Here is an 18,021-nt window from a genome sequence, read left to right as displayed (position 1 = left end):
ATCATGCTCTTGTTCTTCTATAAAAGTTATGTTCAAAAACAGATTTTATTAAAGCTCTTACATTTTGAAGGACAATAGCTCAAATTTGTTTTGACACTTTCTAAGGTAGATATGTCTTCCAAGAGAAAAAAAAATAAGACATTCTTAATAGTATTGAGTCTTATGTGGTAGAGAGAACATGAGATTCTTGACTGAGAAGCTCAAGATTTTTAACTGATATATTTAAGAAGGTTCTGAAGAGGACTCAGAACAGTTTCTGCCATTCACTAATCTAACTGAATGCTTAAAGGTAGCTAAAGACATAGGAAATCACAGTAGCAATCAATCTACTATGTTACTATTTACAGTTGTATTTATGATAAATACAGCATAACAAGTGAGTATTTAAGAGCATACAAGTGAGTATTTAAGAGCTGAAAGATTTATCCAATCGTAAACGTATCCGTCTACACTGGCCTGGAGTCTGTAACCATTATCGCAGTTTAATCTGTCTTTGCAAAACAAAACTAAAAAATAGACTGTGTGTCTCTGTAATTAATCATTCATATTTAAAGCCAATCTGAACTAATAAAAGGTCCAAAAAAGCAGCACCAAGAACATGGTACTGGAAGACGGTGGAATTTGTTTAGAATACCATGTTCTGAAAGTGTCATGCAACCTTCTGTTAAATATTTGGTTCATTTCACTTTGTCATCCTGATTTGTATTCTGGGAGCCCTAAGAAGCTACAGAATTATTTTATTACAACCACAACATATGTTGGTGAGCAAAATCCCAGATCAATTGCAGAGTTCTTTGCCATTAATCTCAAATAATGGCACTTGAAAATTCCAAAAAGAGTTGCTGAATCCTAAAGCTCAACTTGCTACACAAAGGACACCATGTGGTACCACATGGCGACCTATAAAAAATAATCAGCGGAAATAGTCTGTGAGTCCTGACCATATAGAGCAAAACATATAGTAGAATTCAGATGACAGTATACTCTGAATGAAGCTGCCATGCTGTGGAATCATCAAAACAAAGCAAGCTGGCAATCATCCTCTTAGCATTTGGTGTTCATCTGAGGAATATTGCCAGGTACATAAAAGAGCCAGGAAGAGCACATGTCCTTAAGAAAATGAAGAGATTTTTAAAAATAAAGAAAAAGAAACAGATAGCTGAGAGAGACAGAGAGGAGGAGGAGAAGGAGAGGAAGAGGGCGAGTGGAGTGAGAGGAAGAAGAGGAGAGAAAAGGAGGAAGAGAGGGAGGGAAAGAAGGAGGGATGGAGGAAGAGAAAGGGGGAAAGAGAGAACATTAACTAGGCTGAATAGTCTAGCTAACTGCCTCCTCCATGCCACAAGCTGCTTTAGCTTGATGACCAGTACTAACTTGCAGGTGTACATCGTTTTCTCTGATCTTGGCAGTGTCTAAGAATTTATACAGTTAGCAGTTCTTGCACAATCTCTCCAAAAGAACAGCACAAATGTTCTATCCCTCAATGCCAGGCAGGCCTTGTTACTCCTCTCCACCTATTTTTCATCCAGTAAATTAATTTACTCACTAAGGTTCTGGTGCTAAAATAAACTACTGATTCTCTTTGTCCTTTTTCAAAAACAGACCACAGGGATTTATGTCTTTCTTAATTACATTAATGGAATATAGATTTACACAAGGCACTAAATGCAAAGGTTTTTGAGAACTGTACCTTTTCCAGCTTTATTATTGCCATAAATGAAGCTCTCTTATTGCCATATCTATTCACAACACATACCAAGGATTACTAAGAGGTTATCCTAGAACTAAACACAGACTGGATAGTATACACAGACTTAGATCTCTTAATGAAAGATCCAAGGTAATCATAGTTTTATATGTTTGATGCTTTTAGTACATAAACAATTTGAATAATAATTTTCATTGATTTGAATTAGGGTACCTAGAGCAATGTGTAAACTGCTGCCTTTTAGTAAATTAAAATTCAATGTCTATTTAAAAAGCAAAAATTGCGAAGAACTGAAAAACCATTCTAAAGAGGCCTATGTAAAAGTGGTGCTGTATATGTGCCTAACTTTACCCAGATTCACAGTAAAGATGAGTCACAGTCTAATCAGTCTCAGTTGACCCAAAACAGACTGACATGATGCTGTAGGTGATTCAGACTTGAATTCGCTTTCAAGTTTATTAGAAAAAAGGGAAAAAACAGACTTTTAGGATTCTAAAAATGGGTATGTTTCTGAGACTTTTGCGGGAGGAGGGGAAAAATCACTTCTCCATTCCACATCTCTGCTTCTCTTTGCCATTAAGAGTGACAAGAAAGCAGAAATGGAGACACCAGCTGGAAGCCGAAGAAATTTTGATGAAAGGAGCAGGAAAATGATGCTGGTTGGTTTTATTTACATTTTTTTCTTGTAATGATGATGTCTAAGGAAAATCTACAAGGCTGAAGATAACCTCAGCTTCTATAAGGAGAAAGGTTAAAAGCAGATTTATTTTTCATGCATTCCTCTGAAGGAGGCAGAGAGGAATGTTCCTCCATGTCTTCCTTAGAATTACACTTATAATTGATTTTCATTTACTCATGGCCTTTGTTATAAAGGAATGTATGTAACCATCAAAAGCAAGAATCTGGAGTCAGCCACCTGGATTCAGACTCCAGCCCCAACTTACTGGTTATGTGATGATGGACAAGTTACTTTACTGCTCTGTGTTTCAACTGTCTCAGCTGTTCAATGTGACTGCAGATAGGACATACAGTTAGCGCTGATTATTATTATTTTCTCTGCCATGGCCAATCTCTTATTCAATTTTTAGCACTGTTCTAACTAGATATTTTTCTAAAGGTTCTGGCTAACCATTTAGCTAATGTTCAAAATAAGCAATAGGTATAAGTGATGATGATAAACTCTAAGTAGCACTTATTAGATACCAGGTATAGTTCAAAGCAGTTTACAAATTTTGACTCCTATTATCCTTGCAACAAATAACCTCTGAGGTGACTGCTGTTTCCCAGATAAAAATTGATTTCTTGCCCATAGATCAATTAAAAATGGTAGAGCCACAATTCAGACTTAGGCCACCTAGCTTCAGGCTCCTAGTCACAGCCTCTAGCCAGTGCTCTGCTTCTTGAAGAAAAACTGTTATAAATAAATCTCTTAAATCAAAATCTACATTTAAAAATGATAGAAATGTTAAAACCCGCATATAGTGAATAATACTGAATACAGGTAATGTTTTATCTGCAATAAAAAAGACAGAGGCTTAAAAAACAAACACATAAGCTATAATTTTCTTCTAATTACATTTTGGGAAACTATATGCAAGAATAAATTCTTTGAAAGGTTTGATAGAGGCTGAACTAGGACATCACTTCACTAGCTTATACTGAGCAGAACCTACAAGCAACCTTTTTTCTCATATCTGCGGAGTTTCCACTAATGTCTGTCACATGCAGCCAACAACTCCTGTGGACAGTGGCCACTTGGCCGCAACACTCAGAAACCAGTCCCTACCCCAAACGCCAGCATGAACTAGGGCCCTATTGGAAATGGACTCCACAAAAAATATACCCTTCAATCCCCACCCTTCACCAACTTTTACAAGTGATGATGTGAAAGATCAGGAAACTAGCTGTTGGTTAATTTATGGTAAAATGGTTCAACTAAAAATATGAAACCTAAGACTGAAAAAGTGACTTTGTGATGGCTGTCATTCTCCTTCAGGGACTAAAGGAAAACACATGTCTATGTGTTTACTTTGTGAATTCCCATCAGCCTGAACAGTTACGATATGTGCGTTTTCTAGCATGTATGTTACCTATCTATAAAAACATTTATTTCTGAATTTTAAAAAGGCAGACTCCAAGCCAATTATGTGGTGCATATGTGTGTGTGTGTTATATTTATTAGCCTGTTAGAGCCATCCAAACAGGGTATCAATATTTGGTAGCTTAAACAACAGAAGTTTTTTTTCTCACAAGTTTGTTGGAAGTTCAAGTTCATGGCACTGGCAGGGTTGGTTTCTGGGGAGCCCTTTCTCCTTGACTTGCAGACAGTCACTAAGTCTTTCTATTTGGCATACACACTCTTAGTGTCCATCCCTCAGAAGGACACCAGACCTATGGAATGAGGGCCCTACTCTTATCTCATTTAACCTTAATTACCTCCTTAAAAACCCATCTCCAGATATATAGAAAACAATGAGGGTTAAGGCTTCAACATGTGAACTACAGGAGAGGAGTGGACAAAATTCAGTCTCTAACAAGTTCTATGATATTCTAATAGTTATTTTTTTTAAGTTCTTAATTCCTTTTTGTAATATAAAATTTTCACGTTTTCAATCTCTAAAACTTTTAAATCTCAGTATCACGAAGGACACCCGAAAGTACCTAGTGTTTGCTAAACGTGTTCAAAGTTTTTATAAATAATAGTTTATAAAAATCGAATTCTAAAGTTTTCAAAAATATATGGAAATCATTTTATCACTATTTTTTCCTATCACGTTGGCTTACATCATTGCTTGTGTATTAGGTGTTATGCAGTACAGAATCTCCCCACAGGTGTGTTAATCATCTGCACTCCCCACAAGAGCCCCGAAGTCCTCACCAAATGCAGGTGCTCTCTTCTCACACTGCTCTTACTCCTCCCCCTTCTCCTGCCCCTCTGGTAGCCTCACTTCTGTAATCAGTTTTCCAAGGTTAATTCTTAGTTTTGTTTTTTGTGATCTTTTGTTTCACTTCTCTGTATTCCACCTATGAGACACCTCCTGGTATTAGTCTTTCTCCTGATTTACTTCACCGTCATTCCATTCATGTTGCCACAAATGACAAGAGCTTATCTTTTTTGACAGATGAGTAGTATTCCCTTGAGTACATATACCAACAGTTCTGCTCACAGGTATCTACCAAAAAATTACAAAATACTATTTTGCAGGGAAACAGGTACTTCCATGTTCATTGCAGCACTATTTATCATCACTAAATTCTGGAAACTTAAGTGGCCAAATACAGATGAGTGAGCCTGGAAATTATTTTTTAATGCAAAAGCAAGGATAGAATGTAATTATAAGGCATAAAACACTGCAGCTACATTGACCAAAAACCTGAACCTATGAAAATTATCTATTTGCCAATACACAGACAAGTAATACCCATGCAAGTCACTTTTTAATCAAAACACCTACTTATGACAAAAGGAGAACATTTAAAAGGTATTCTCTCAAATTATTTAATAATCCAATATAAGCTTACTTGTTACTATCTACCACATATTTATACAAATACTCTGATGAAACCTTTTCTATTAAATATCTAGCTACAGCATGGTTTTGTTTGCTTATTGTCAAATAAGCAAACTATGAGTGCTAATTTACCCGAATGAAGATTAAATTACCAAAGGAAAAATAGAGTTTTAAACTCAGCTAAACATGCTGGTTGTTCTGTGACTGAAGCAAGATGACATTTCAGAGTTCCTGATGCCTATGCTATCATTACCCCAAATCCATGCCCCTCCTTCTGAAATTCAAACAGATAGGCTTTTATTTTAATGAGACAGACATTTAGAACAGATTTCTTTTTGTCTTTGTACAAGCTCACATATGTTTTGGCAATAAATATCAAAATTTACATTAAGTAGTTTAACAGTTCTCTTTAACATTTTTAGTTGTGTTTCAAGCATAGAATTTCACAGACATCACCAAGAACACAAAGTCAAAAGGAAATGACCATGAGGAAAGACAAATTCCAGCTACTTTATATGCAGTGTGGCAACCGCTCCCAGCCCCAGGAATTAAGTTCTCAAAATTCCATGAAAGGAGAATTCAGCGCCAAAGAGCCAAATGGAAAATGGGGTCTGGCGATTGCCTTTAAATGACATTTTTACAGAGCTAAAAGAGGCAATAATAAGAGCTTTCTGTACTATTCGCGGCATCTTGCTCTCTTGAAACACACCAGTGCTCCTTTCCATGCAGTTTCCACACACTGCCCGTCATTTCGTGTGGCTTTGCTGCAGCTAGGATGCATCCTACAAAATCTTACTTTTTTCTGCCTCAGCTCCTCCAGTGTTCATCACTGAGATGGTGACTCAGAGTCGTGGATTCTATCTCCCAGGTTCAATCTCCTTGTCCCACAGACAGAATAAATACGGATGCTTGAAAAGGAAAAGCGTATAGGAGAGACAACTGTCTTATAACTGACTCACCTAAACTAAGTAACTGTTTCTCCAGGCTCTTCATTCATACTCAGGACCTTGACGCAGAAACTGCACATGATGGCATCAAGCCAAGAAGACACCCCAGCTCCTCCTATACCCTCCGAAGCTTCTGACCCCAGGAGAAATGTGCTCTAGGGCTGGGTCTCACTTGACTACACCTTCTTCCTTCTAGTAAAAAAGCTCCACTCTGTCTCCAGAAACTCTCTTTTTCTAATGTCCTGCAATTGAAACAATTCCCAATTGGGAATACACCAGATCCCAAAATTTCCCAATTGCCTACCGTGGCACAGACAGAACATCAGTGCGCTTGATGTCACACAAGGAGACCGATGGATGAGTTACAGCATCCTCTGTGTGAGGAAAATGTAGGGAGGCGCAACCAGCCAAGAACAAAACTGAGGACACAACAGATAAACAACTTTAGCTCCGCTGTTACTAATACAGAGAGAGACACGAGGAAAGGAACACAAGAAGCAGTGAGGACAGTAGCATTCAAAAGAAGTGGAGCAACCGACACAGGCCCCGATGACAACTGCTGTGTAGGGGAGAGCGCTCTCACTGACGAGGTTATTGAGGTGCACACTAGTCACAAGCTGGTGTTCTCTCGCACAGGAGCTAGGTTCTTTCTGGGCTCCCTCCTGCATGATCTCCTCTCCACCGAGAAGTGTTAGGGTGAAGATAAACATTCACTTGCACCTGATGAAACTTTAGCCTTGACATATTTCCCATCATCCTGGAAGGTCAGGCTGGTTGTCCTGGCAATTAAGGGCTCATTATGACCATATATGAGTGTTCTATGTTAGGGATCCTGGCACTCACTATGTAGGGTCCGTTCCAAACTTCTCGGCATAATGTGTTCGCTGAAGTAAAGACTACATCTCAAAGGTAGTTTCAGTAATGTCTCAAAGAGAGCACACACTCTTTTTAACCTTCGAGTAAGTTGCCTCAATCAAGTCAAGACCAAGAACAATTTTCTCTTTTAAAGTCCGAATCATCTGTACCTCAAAAAAACGTAATTGGGGCAATATAAGAGATAAAATCCAAGTCCCAAATAGAAAGAAAGATCAAGCTAGAGGATTACAAATGTGTTAAGTCCCTAGCTGATGCTCTGCCTGTCCAGGGCCCCATGTCTCCCTCAAAAAAAAAAAAAAAAATCCTGCCATTATTTCTGCTAGAGTTCACTCATTCTGTTGGAAAGAAATCTCCTGTGATGAATTTGACACCTGTCTTTCTCGAACTTGCCAAGAAAGAGTGTAGTTATTACTCATAACCTCACTTTAAAATTTAGATATTTTAATTATGACATTAAAGCACATAATTTCACTTTAAATATAAGCACAATTAAACACACAAACCATACATATCTTCAGAGTGATTTTATAACCACCTTAAGGGAAACAAAAAAACAACAAATTCATTTTAATATGCTTCTCCAAACCATGAAAGTAAGTTTCCTCACCTGACGAACGAAACTATTTGAGGTAGTGTCAGATGAAGTGCTCCCATCGGATCCTTTAAATCGGTTTTTCCTTCTAGCTCCTTTTCCATATGACTACAAAAAAGAAGAAAAGATATTTGAGGTTAGTATTAGACCTTCTAACAGGAATCCAGGTTTAGTTAGAGCTAGAAAGTGACAAAATCAAGAAAAGGATGGAAATGCCATTATATGGGAATTATTAGGAAGGGACTATCAGTGGGACCACAAATATCTATAAATTAAAACAATTTATGTTATCTGTTAGTATAAGAGGCAAAAGACACCAAAGCAGAGCATTTAGTAGCAAACACTTAGGTGTAAGAGACTCATAATTTGTCAAAACTTCTCATATAGCATGAATGCAAGAGATGTATGCATCAAGGAATATTTTTCAGTGATGTTAAGCATCCATTTTTGGCTTCTTTTCATATTTTAATCAGTAGTTTTTTTTTATATATGGAGTGATACTTGCAAAAACTGCACATAATGGCTGAAGAACATTTTGCACCTTTAACTTGGATTACCTTTAAACATATATAGGTATTTATAGATATACATAGGTATATCTACCTATCTCTACACACATCTACATATATATAGAGGGAAAGCTCTAGATAGAACCTGAATGAAGCACATTGTCAATCCTTTATATTATTTTATGGAACTAGAGACTGATTTGAGAGATGATAAAATAGAAAGTAAAATGTTTTGTGAAAACTTTTGGCCCACTGTTGTAGTACTTAAATGTGATGTAAAATCTTGCTTTTTAACAACTTAGTAATACTGTTGAAGGCAAGAAAAAAAGTGTCATGAAATAATATAATAACTAAAGAATACTGACAATTTGTTTCAATAATAGTATTGGGCCAAACTCAAACATCTACAAATGAAATTGCTTTTCCTATTATATCTACAGCTTATATACAGAGCACTAAGAATAAACTACACATCGATAAAAAATATACTGAAAAACATCTCAACATAGACCTTTATAGTTAAATATGCAGAGGTTGAAATTTTGCTAGAGGAGATTTTGAACAAATTTATGAACTTTCATTATCCAATTATCACCTTAAAAATGTAGGATTTTTTATTCTTAGCTCACAGGATTGTTTTAAGTAGTAAAAGAAATAATGTATTTATAGCCTTTAGTATGAGACCTAGCATAGGGCTATGACTCAAAATAATACATTAAAAAAGTGATGCCCACATTAGGATTTTAGGTGGGAAAAATTGGGCTACCGTGTATAATATATTTAGAATAATTAGACTCACCGAGACTTCATTATAGTACCAGAATTTACAAAATTTACTTAAAAAATTATGTTTGGGTTTTAAAAAGTTACCTTGTTATACTTAATATATTCATATGGTTTTCATTAAAATGGAAATATCTTATAAACCATAATATACATAGCACTTAGGCAAGCTGAAATCTATTACAAACATTTGTGTTATGAGTAATTTAGATGAATTTGCAATCAGTGAGAGGGTGGTATAATCTGAAAGCAAAAATCTTTCTTAAATATGTTTGTTCTCTTCCAAGTCTCTAACGGATTTATATAATACGAATGTGTTTCCATGGCATTTAATTAACAATCTCAACTTCAAAAAAGGAAAGACAGCCTAGGCTGGGCTTTCATAATATATTATACAAGGTTCTTAACACTTAATAGCTTATTCTTCTTACTTATGTAAACATTAGTTAGTAAACTGTTGAAAAGTAACATTCTTTCAACAACTGTTCTTCCTTTTCCAATAATTATGCAAAGGTTTGGACAGAAGTGTCTTCCAGAGCTTAAGCATACTAAAAGTATGAAATTTTCTTTGAAGTTAAAAAAAAATTACATTACTTCATATAGAAATAATTTGTTACCCTGAAAATACTGAGTAGATAAATTATCTTTGAGAACAAACACAAAATATAATTTCATCCCATTATCATGTGTCTATCTAGTACTACTTTGAAATAGAAAGAGTATCTCTGAGATTCTATCATGGTCCTTTTTTTTTCAGATTTTATTTTAAAGATTTACTTATTTACACAGAGCGAACTGGGCTATAGGCCAGAGGTGCAGGGGCAGTGAGAGGATTCACTAGAGACAAAGTGGGGAGCAGAACAGGCAGATGGACAAAGCACACTGCTAAGGGGAGCAGCGAGAGAGACAGGTGAGGTCTGCTGCACCATGTGGGTCACCTCCAGGGGCATTGAATTTGCACTGGAGTGGCTGCAGCCAGCTTGCAATGCTGCGTCCTAACCGCTGTGCCACCAGGGAGGGCCCTGTTTCAGAGTTTAAATGATAAATGTGTTTTATTTTACTATTCAACTGCTTTGGTTTCTAAAGCTTCTCCATGACTGTTCACAATTACAGTACAGGCAGTGTGAAAATAACACATATTTAAGACATTCAGTCCCAGGAGAGTTTGCAGTGCTGTGCCAGAAATTAGACCCCTGTAAAAAAGTCACGTTAATTGTTCCAGGTCCCTGGGAAAACTATTCATAAACATGATTTCAGGTGTATTCACTGCATCCTTGTATATAAATCATGTACTATATGATGTTTTTAACTGTACAAAGTTGAACTTTAACTGTACCAAGACACAGTTTGCACAGAAAAAATAAACTAGTGCACTGAGTCATATGCAAACTTTTGCTAGTTCTTAAAAAAAAATGTATTTTCTTCAATCTGTCAGATTTATGAGGGAAGATTCATTTAAAGTATTAACTTGTTCTTACCTTAACAGTGTTATCACAAGCCTTAATCAGTATCTATCATATTAATTAAAACCCAAGAGTAGATATGCTACAGTATACCTCTACTCTGCTATTATTCCTATTTTACTAATTTTTCTATAATTAGCTCTTTAACTGCAGAATGACTTATCAACGACTAGTTATTTATTATTTTTATAACAATATCCAAGATCAAGAAAAAGGTAACGACTAGTTATTTTTTTTTAAAGATTTATTTATTTATTCATATAGAACTGGGGTACAGGCCAGAGATGTGGAGGGTGAGAGGAGTCACCAGAGACAGAGTGGGGAGCAGAACAGGCAGATCGACGAAGTACACTGCTGAGGGGAGCAGTGGGCGGGTCAGGAGGTCAGGAGAGGTCTGCCGCGCCATGTGGACTCCTCCGGGGCAGGCAGGAATCGAACTCATTGTGGAAGTGGCTTAAGCTTCTCAGTGCAGTGCTTTAACCCGCTGCGCCACCAGGGAGGGCCACGACTAGTTATTTTTTATAACAATATCCAAGATCAAGAAAAAGGTAAAAACATCTTTTGGAAAGCTAATATTCCGCTTTTGTATAGTTTAGAATGTACTATTGAAAATTTATAGCACCATTACAAAATAAACTTTCCTTTAATCCAATGCATATTTAAAATTAAGTCCATCTTGCTGGAGTGACTTGTTTTATGAGTTACTCTAAATCCTTGAAAATAGAGTGTTTCATCAGAAGGAAAAAAAAAAAAAAAGTGAAGGCCAAACCACCCGCAAATGGAAAAAGACAGGAAAGATTAAGTATTCAAAAATTTAGTTGACTAAATTTGGAAAAGCAGTATAGTTTTCTTAGTTAATTTATTACTTCAAATGCAACTATTTTTATGACCAATGATTTTTCTAAATATTTTTTAGAAAATATGCCAAATATATAAACACTTGATAAATGTAATAGTGTACTGAGTTACCCAAGTTACAGGAAATTAAAGGGAGAGGTAAAACAAAAAAAAAAAAAAAAAAGGATTTCGCCAGCGTACAAAATGTAATCCCTAATATTCTCCTGGACACATGCAGACCCCAAATTCTTCCTGGAAAGCAGTCTAAAAAAGTCACTGATTTCCATTCATTCCCTATTAATTATATGGAGCTTAATGAAACAAACCATGTCACCATAGCACAAAGGAAAAACAAAAACTATATATTGGAATTCCTTTACTTCGCCTAAAACATCAAGCAAGTGAAGTAATTTTTCAGACACTCATAAGATTCTTCTTAATTTCCACAAGTATGTAAAAGTCTTAGAAAAAGAAAGGCAACATTCATGATGTTAATGTCAGCTGCTTGTGTATGGAGTCTTCTGTGAAACTAAATAACCCCTCCAAATCATAACTTGATATTCTAGTCTTAAATTCAGCCGAAAACATTTGTTCACATTTCCACAAGAAATTGAAATCTAATTTCTGTGTGACTGAGGTAGACAACAGTAGTTAATGATAGAAATTGCGGGATGTTTGGAGATTTCAGCTTCGTCCTGCACACAGAGGACTGAGTCACCTGGGGATACCGTTAAGTATAAGGCTGCTTCTGTGGCTGATGAACATGGTGACTCTTCTCTTACCTACAGACTGCCCCCACAAGCATAATGTGCAAGCCTGAAATTACTTTTCATCCCTTTCCACAGTACTCACTGATATTTATCTCTTGGACCTGTGGGGATTTTTCCTCATCTTTTGGTCTAAAGCAAAGTAAGCCAAAGCTACCCAAAGAGGACATTAATCTCATTTACCAATAGCTTAGTGTGAAGGCGGCTGTCAGGTCCTTTACTAACAGAGAATAATTAAGATTATCTTCAATAGAAAAAAGGCAACAAAGGTGTTTTCCAAATGGATCCATTTACACAAAAGCAGAAAAGAATCAAGAGCATAAAAAAGAGCTCTTGGGATGTGGGGGTTCACTGTCAGAGAAGGGAGAAGGGAAGAGAGGGAGGGCGCGGGAATGAGAGGGTTAATCTCACTCTCTTTCACAATCTACCTTGGAAAGAACTCTAAGAGACAGTCACTGAAATGGTGACATAGTAATTTTAACTTCCTGTAATCATAAAAGTAAATGTATGTCAGATACTATCTGTGGGAAATTGATATAGCCTGATATTACAATATGGAAAATTATGACCCTTTCCCTATAGGGTTAAGATAATTTTGTACAGCTTTTCTTGAAAGAACCAGGACTATGTTCTGGCTATTTTAAAGGAATTAAATACAGTAACAGATCAACTTAATCTTTCCATAAAAAGATAAAACATAGAAATGCAGACTACAAGAACAACTAAACCTCATATCACCCACCTAGTCAGATATTACATTTTGCGGTTTTAAAAGACTCAGGAACTTTGACTGGCATGTGTCCTAAATGTTCCTGTGCAACATCAGCACAAAAATACCATTGTAGGGGAAAGCAGTAGTGTTCAGGAGTGAAGTTTTTTTTTTTTAATATTTATTTATTTATGCATACAAGAACTGGGTACAGGCCAGAGGTCAGGAGGGGGTGAGAAAATGCACCAGAGACAGAGCAAGGAGCAGAATGGGCAGATAGACTGAAATACACTACTGGGCAGTGGGTAGAAGAGGTCTGCTGCCATGTGGGTCAGCTCCGTGGTGTGTGTGTGTGTGTGTGTGTGTGTGTCAAACTCGTGCTGCAGTGGCTTCAGATAGCTTCTTAGTGCTGTGCTTTGACCCACTGTACTACCAGCAAGGGCCCAGGAGTGAAGATCTTTAACAAGACATAAAAACACGAAACATAACGGATCTATGACCATAGTATCTGGAGCCTGCAAAAGATTAAACTGTATCTCTGAACTAAGAATGTTTCTGGAAAATGGTTTTAACTTGGTTCAAGAGCCAGGGGAGAATGGCTGTTGCCCTTTTAGATAAAGCTCCTTGCTTCAGCAACTCAGGATGTTACCATTACTGGGCTGTATTACTACAGCACGCTTGAAAAGCATCTGGCAAACTCAGCTGGGGTGGAACCAGCTGGATTCTGTTGCTAGGAGCAAAACAAACAGGCCCTCTGGTTACTGTCTGTTCATTTTCAGGTGTGACTGCAGGTGGCTGTTACAATCTCCTTGAGACCTAACGTGCTCAGATACTGGTCTTGTTTCTCTTCCATTTCCTCCTGTCACCACCCCATTCTCAAGCCCTTTCTTCTACTTCCCATCCAACCAGCCTTCATCCAGGATCTAGTCAACTCCTTGGAAAATTACCAGTGCCATGTAGACTAATGCTGTCCAAAAGAAATATAAGTCACATTAGTGACTGAAATGCTCTGGTAGCCACAAGGAAAAGATACAAGGCAACAGGTGAAAATCAGTTGAAATAATGAATTTTATCTAACCCAATTAACATATAAAAATATTATACTGCAACATGTAATCAATATAAAAATTACTGAGATGACTTTTCCTTAAGAAATCAGCTCAATTTTTATTTTTAAAAATATTTTTCTTTATGCATAGAACTACTGGGGTACAGGCCAGAGTTACAGGGAGCAAGAGGGTTTACCAGAGACAGAGCAGGGAGCAGAACAGATGGATTCACTGAAATATACTGCTCAGAGAGCAGTGGGCAAGACAAGAGAGATCTGCCCGCTATTTGTGGGTCACCTCCCTGGCTGGGGATGGGACTCTGGACTTAGTGATAATAGTGCTGAGACTTAGAAGACTTTGTTTCTTAATAAGTCTCTGAAATCTGTTGTGTACATTTACAGCACATTTCAGTTAGGACTAGTCATATGTTAAATGGTCAAAACCACACCTGGGTAGTGGCTATTGCAGTGGACCACTGTAGTGGACAGTGAAGACCTAGAGAATCCTACATGAGAACTGTTCAACAAATAGTTCAAAAAATGAAGCAATTTGCTTACTGCAGAACTTTTGAGAATTTGCAGTTAGACTGCCACTTACTTTTCATGTAGCCATTTTATTCATGGCAATGCATGAAAAGGGGGTTCACAATTCCTAGCAGAATTATTAATTAAAAAATTAAAAAAAAAACAGAAAAAATGGGAGTCTCTGAGTATATGTCTTTTGCTTCACTCACACAGAACTTTACAATATTATGCAGAAGTAATAAGGATATTAGAAACCAATGATTGCTTTGAAGTACTATTTGCAAATGAAAATCTATTTCTAAGAAGAATTACTATTAGTGTCACAGAAAAGTGGGATGATGCTAAAACAGCCTCCCTTCTCGGGCAGTTTTACTGCTGGCTGTCCTACCTAGAGAGAGAAGAGAATAGGTATTTTTGCCAAGTTTTCACACTCCTGCGATGCTGTGATTTATTAGCTATAAAATAAACAAAGCAATGTTTCCTCAAATAACGGATGTGAAATGAACACAAGTCAAAGAAAACTGCTTTCATTTTTAGATGATAGTGAGAGCAAGAAGATAGATGACACAGTTAAATATTTATATCTCTTACCTGCTTAAACTATCCAGCCCTCTCTTTCTCCTTTTTCTCATTTATCTGTGCAACCACTTGCCAGTTCTTATGGACGGAATCTTTGAAGTGTCTCAGACACAGACCTGTCATATACATTATCTTTCCTCTGTAGTTATCTATCTCTCTGTAGTTGAGGCCTTACCACTTCTTATTCTGTTTCATCAGTCTCCCTCCTACAAGTCCACTAGACTCCTGAGACCCACACTGCTTTACAGAACATTCCCAGGTGACTCTTTTGAATGAGCTGTTATGTGACTCCTTCATTGAACCATATCCACGACTCTTCTATTGCTCGACACAATTTGGAATTACAGACTCTAATTTCCAAGATCTGGTCTCAAATTGCCTTAACAACTTAACTAAGCCCAGCCTGTACCTTTCCAACTATTTTCATGGTTGGGATTACAACTGTCTGCTACAAGACTTCTAACTTCTGTGACTCTGCTTCATGTATGGCTTCCTAACACCTCACTGAATAATCTTTAATGTAACCTGACCCATCTTTCAATTGCTTCTCAAATGCCACCCTTCTGTGAATCTGTATAGATTCCTCCAAATACAATTGTTATCATTATTCCTTTAAAACCACATATAGGGCCCTCCCTGGTGGTGCAGCATTAAGAAGCTAAAGCCACGTCAGCATGAGTTCGATACCCTGCCCCAGTGGTGATTCACAAGGTTGAGGTGACCCACATGGCACAGCAGACCTCTCCTGATCAGCCCGCTGCTCCCCTCAGCAGTGTACTTGTCAGTCAGCCTGTTCTGCTCCCCACTGTCTCTGGTGAATCCTCTCACTGCCCCTGCACCTCTGGCTGTAACACCCCCCTCCCCGTACTGTATGCATAAATAAATAAATCTTAAAAAAAATACATATAAATCATGGGACTATTCTAATAGCTCCATATCATACAACCATCATACATTTGTTACACTTGCAGCTACTGGAATTTAAGTCCTTTTAAGGCAGAAGTTGCATCGTCTCACTTCCGAGTTATTTCCACATTGCAGTTGCATAATATATATTTGTTAACCATATAAATCACTAGGTAAATTAGTATTGCTTATTCAAACGCTGTCAAGTTTTCTATCAGTTCTAACATTAATCTCCAAGAATTCAGGAATTCTACTTTTACCATAAGAACAATCTTTTTTTTAAATCTCTAAGAAAGATCAAAGAGAATAAAGGATCTAAAAGTCCTTTCCTCTATCAATACTTGAGACCTTTATCCTGGAATAATGGAGGTCTCCAAGAACATTCTTCACTCTGATCTAACCTCATAAGTGTCTAGATAAAATCAGGCGTCTAGAACAAATATGACATGTGGTGGTAAGAATTCAGGTCCACTGGCAGAGTCTAAATGGAAATGCAGGTGGTTATTTCCACATATCCTCTCTGCACAAACAGTCCAAGACAGAACAACACATCTAGCTTGTGTTACCTCAACAACAACAACACAAATATATATGGATTTCTGATTATATAAGATTTTGGTTTCTACAGTCGTCTCCTTCTCAAATCAAAGTAAAATACATGTTTTAAGTTAGAACTTTTATTTCCCAGGGGGGAAAAAAGTTAAATTAAATTCCACAATTATGTCTGGAACCTCCATTATTAACAGTATCAACATTTCTGGAGCAATTTCCAGCACCAGTCAGAACAACAGGAACATTAATAATGTCTATTACAAAGTTCCATTGTACCAAAGTCCTCATTATTAAGGTAAATAAAATTCTAACATACTCTACTTTGTTATATACATTCATATATAACAATATATGTGTTCAAATACATTGTTTTATACACATATATAAACTGTGGATATATACATGTATATTAGCGTCTAGGAGGAGACACAGGTGATCCAACTCTTTCTTGGAGGAGGGAGGGAGGGAGGGAGAGAAAGGGAAGCAGGAGCCTAGCCCAGGGGGAGGGAGGGGAGTGGAATGAGAGAGCCGAGAGGGGATAGGGAGGGAGGCGAGGGGGAGGGGGAGAATTCACAATTTGGCAAAGACTGGCTTGAAATCAACAAGCCAACGTCGTTAAGCAAAGAAGAGACTTTTCTCTAGAATGATGCGTGAAATGTAACCCTAACCTCCTCCCATCGCCTGCCAAGCAGCCCACAGCTGGGAGTCTAAGTCGTTTCCCTGCTAGGATAAAAGTTGGGAGACGCCTTGCCGCTGAGACCTGGAGGTGTCTGTAATCCAAACTGTACCTGCCAAAGCCTTACGTAAAAGCTACCTTATCATTGCCTGATGCCCACAACTGACATCTCCTATCTCAAAATAAGCAGCAAACCAGAATTTTCCCAGAAGCCGCTCACACGCACAGGATAAGAAGGTGGTCCTGGAAAGGGCTAACATTTCAGGGGGCAAGGAAAAATAAAAACTTTGGCGCCTCCAACTCTCTCTCCTCGAGAGAAAGGAAGGGAGGATTCGGACGAGCCTGGCAAGCGCCAGAGCACAGCCGAGCTGTCAAGGCGGCACAAGGTCCCAGGCGCTCCGGGGAGGCAGAAGCAGAAGCCCCCGCCCCACAGCACCCCCACTCCCAGCCCGCTCACAGCTAGTCCAGAGGGGTCGGCGTGGGAGCAGAACTGAGGGAGCCCCTTTGCCCCCACCCCCCGGACTCACGATCTTGAGCAGGTCCCGTCCGCTCGCCTGGTTCATGTCTCCCCATGTGCCTCTCCCGGGAAGAGCGAGGAGGCTGCCCCGGGCGGCCCGGGAGGTCTCCTTCGCCCCTTGCTACTTGCTTTTCCGAAGCAGAGAAAGATGGAAGCCGGAGAAGCACCGGGGAAAGGCGAAGAGGGGAGGGTCGCCGAGGCCGGGAGAGCAGTGGTGGCAAAGAGCGAGGGACGGAGGAGGTGGCAGGGAGACCCGCGCGGCAGGGGGCGCCGGGCGAGGGGTCCCGGCGGAGACGCGCGCGGGGAGGGGAAGGTCGCGGCCCCGCGGCTCACAAAGAAAGGAGCCGGCGCCGCCTCACGCTACCTGTGCGGCCGCTCCGAGCGCCCCCGCGGGAGCCGCGTTCTCCAGCAGTTCCATCTGGAGCTCCTGCGCCGCCGCCGCCGCCGCTGTGGGAGGCGACTTGGCCATCTCGCTCCGGACCATCGGCGGAAAGTCGGCTGCCAGCGGGCGGCCGGTC

General features: G+C 38.8%; 1 protein-coding gene across 2 annotated transcripts in view; it reads right to left on the bottom strand.

Annotated features, from left to right (window-relative positions):
• CACNB2 (calcium channel, voltage-dependent, beta 2 subunit) overlaps positions 1–18,008 on the bottom strand; it is a 291,502-nt gene extending 273,494 nt beyond the window's left edge. For both annotated transcript variants that reach the window (XM_004691286.2, XM_004691283.2), the window contains exons 1-2: positions 17,868–18,008; positions 7,648–7,740 (exon numbers count right to left, since the gene is read on the bottom strand). In XM_004691286.2, the coding sequence (XP_004691343.1) occupies positions 7,648–7,740; positions 17,868–17,987 (213 nt within the window). In that variant the 5' untranslated portion in view covers positions 17,988–18,008. The remainder of the gene's footprint in view (positions 1–7,647; positions 7,741–17,867) is intronic.
• Positions 18,009–18,021: the final 13 nt, after the last annotated feature.

Source organism: Condylura cristata, unplaced genomic scaffold (genome assembly GCF_000260355.1).
Source record: "Condylura cristata isolate star-nosed mole 26May11 unplaced genomic scaffold, ConCri1.0 scaffold00030, whole genome shotgun sequence".
NCBI classification, from domain to species: Eukaryota; Metazoa; Chordata; class Mammalia; order Eulipotyphla; family Talpidae; genus Condylura; species Condylura cristata.
Note: the sequence above shows the minus strand (reverse complement) of the source record. Positions and strands in the feature narration are given on the sequence as shown.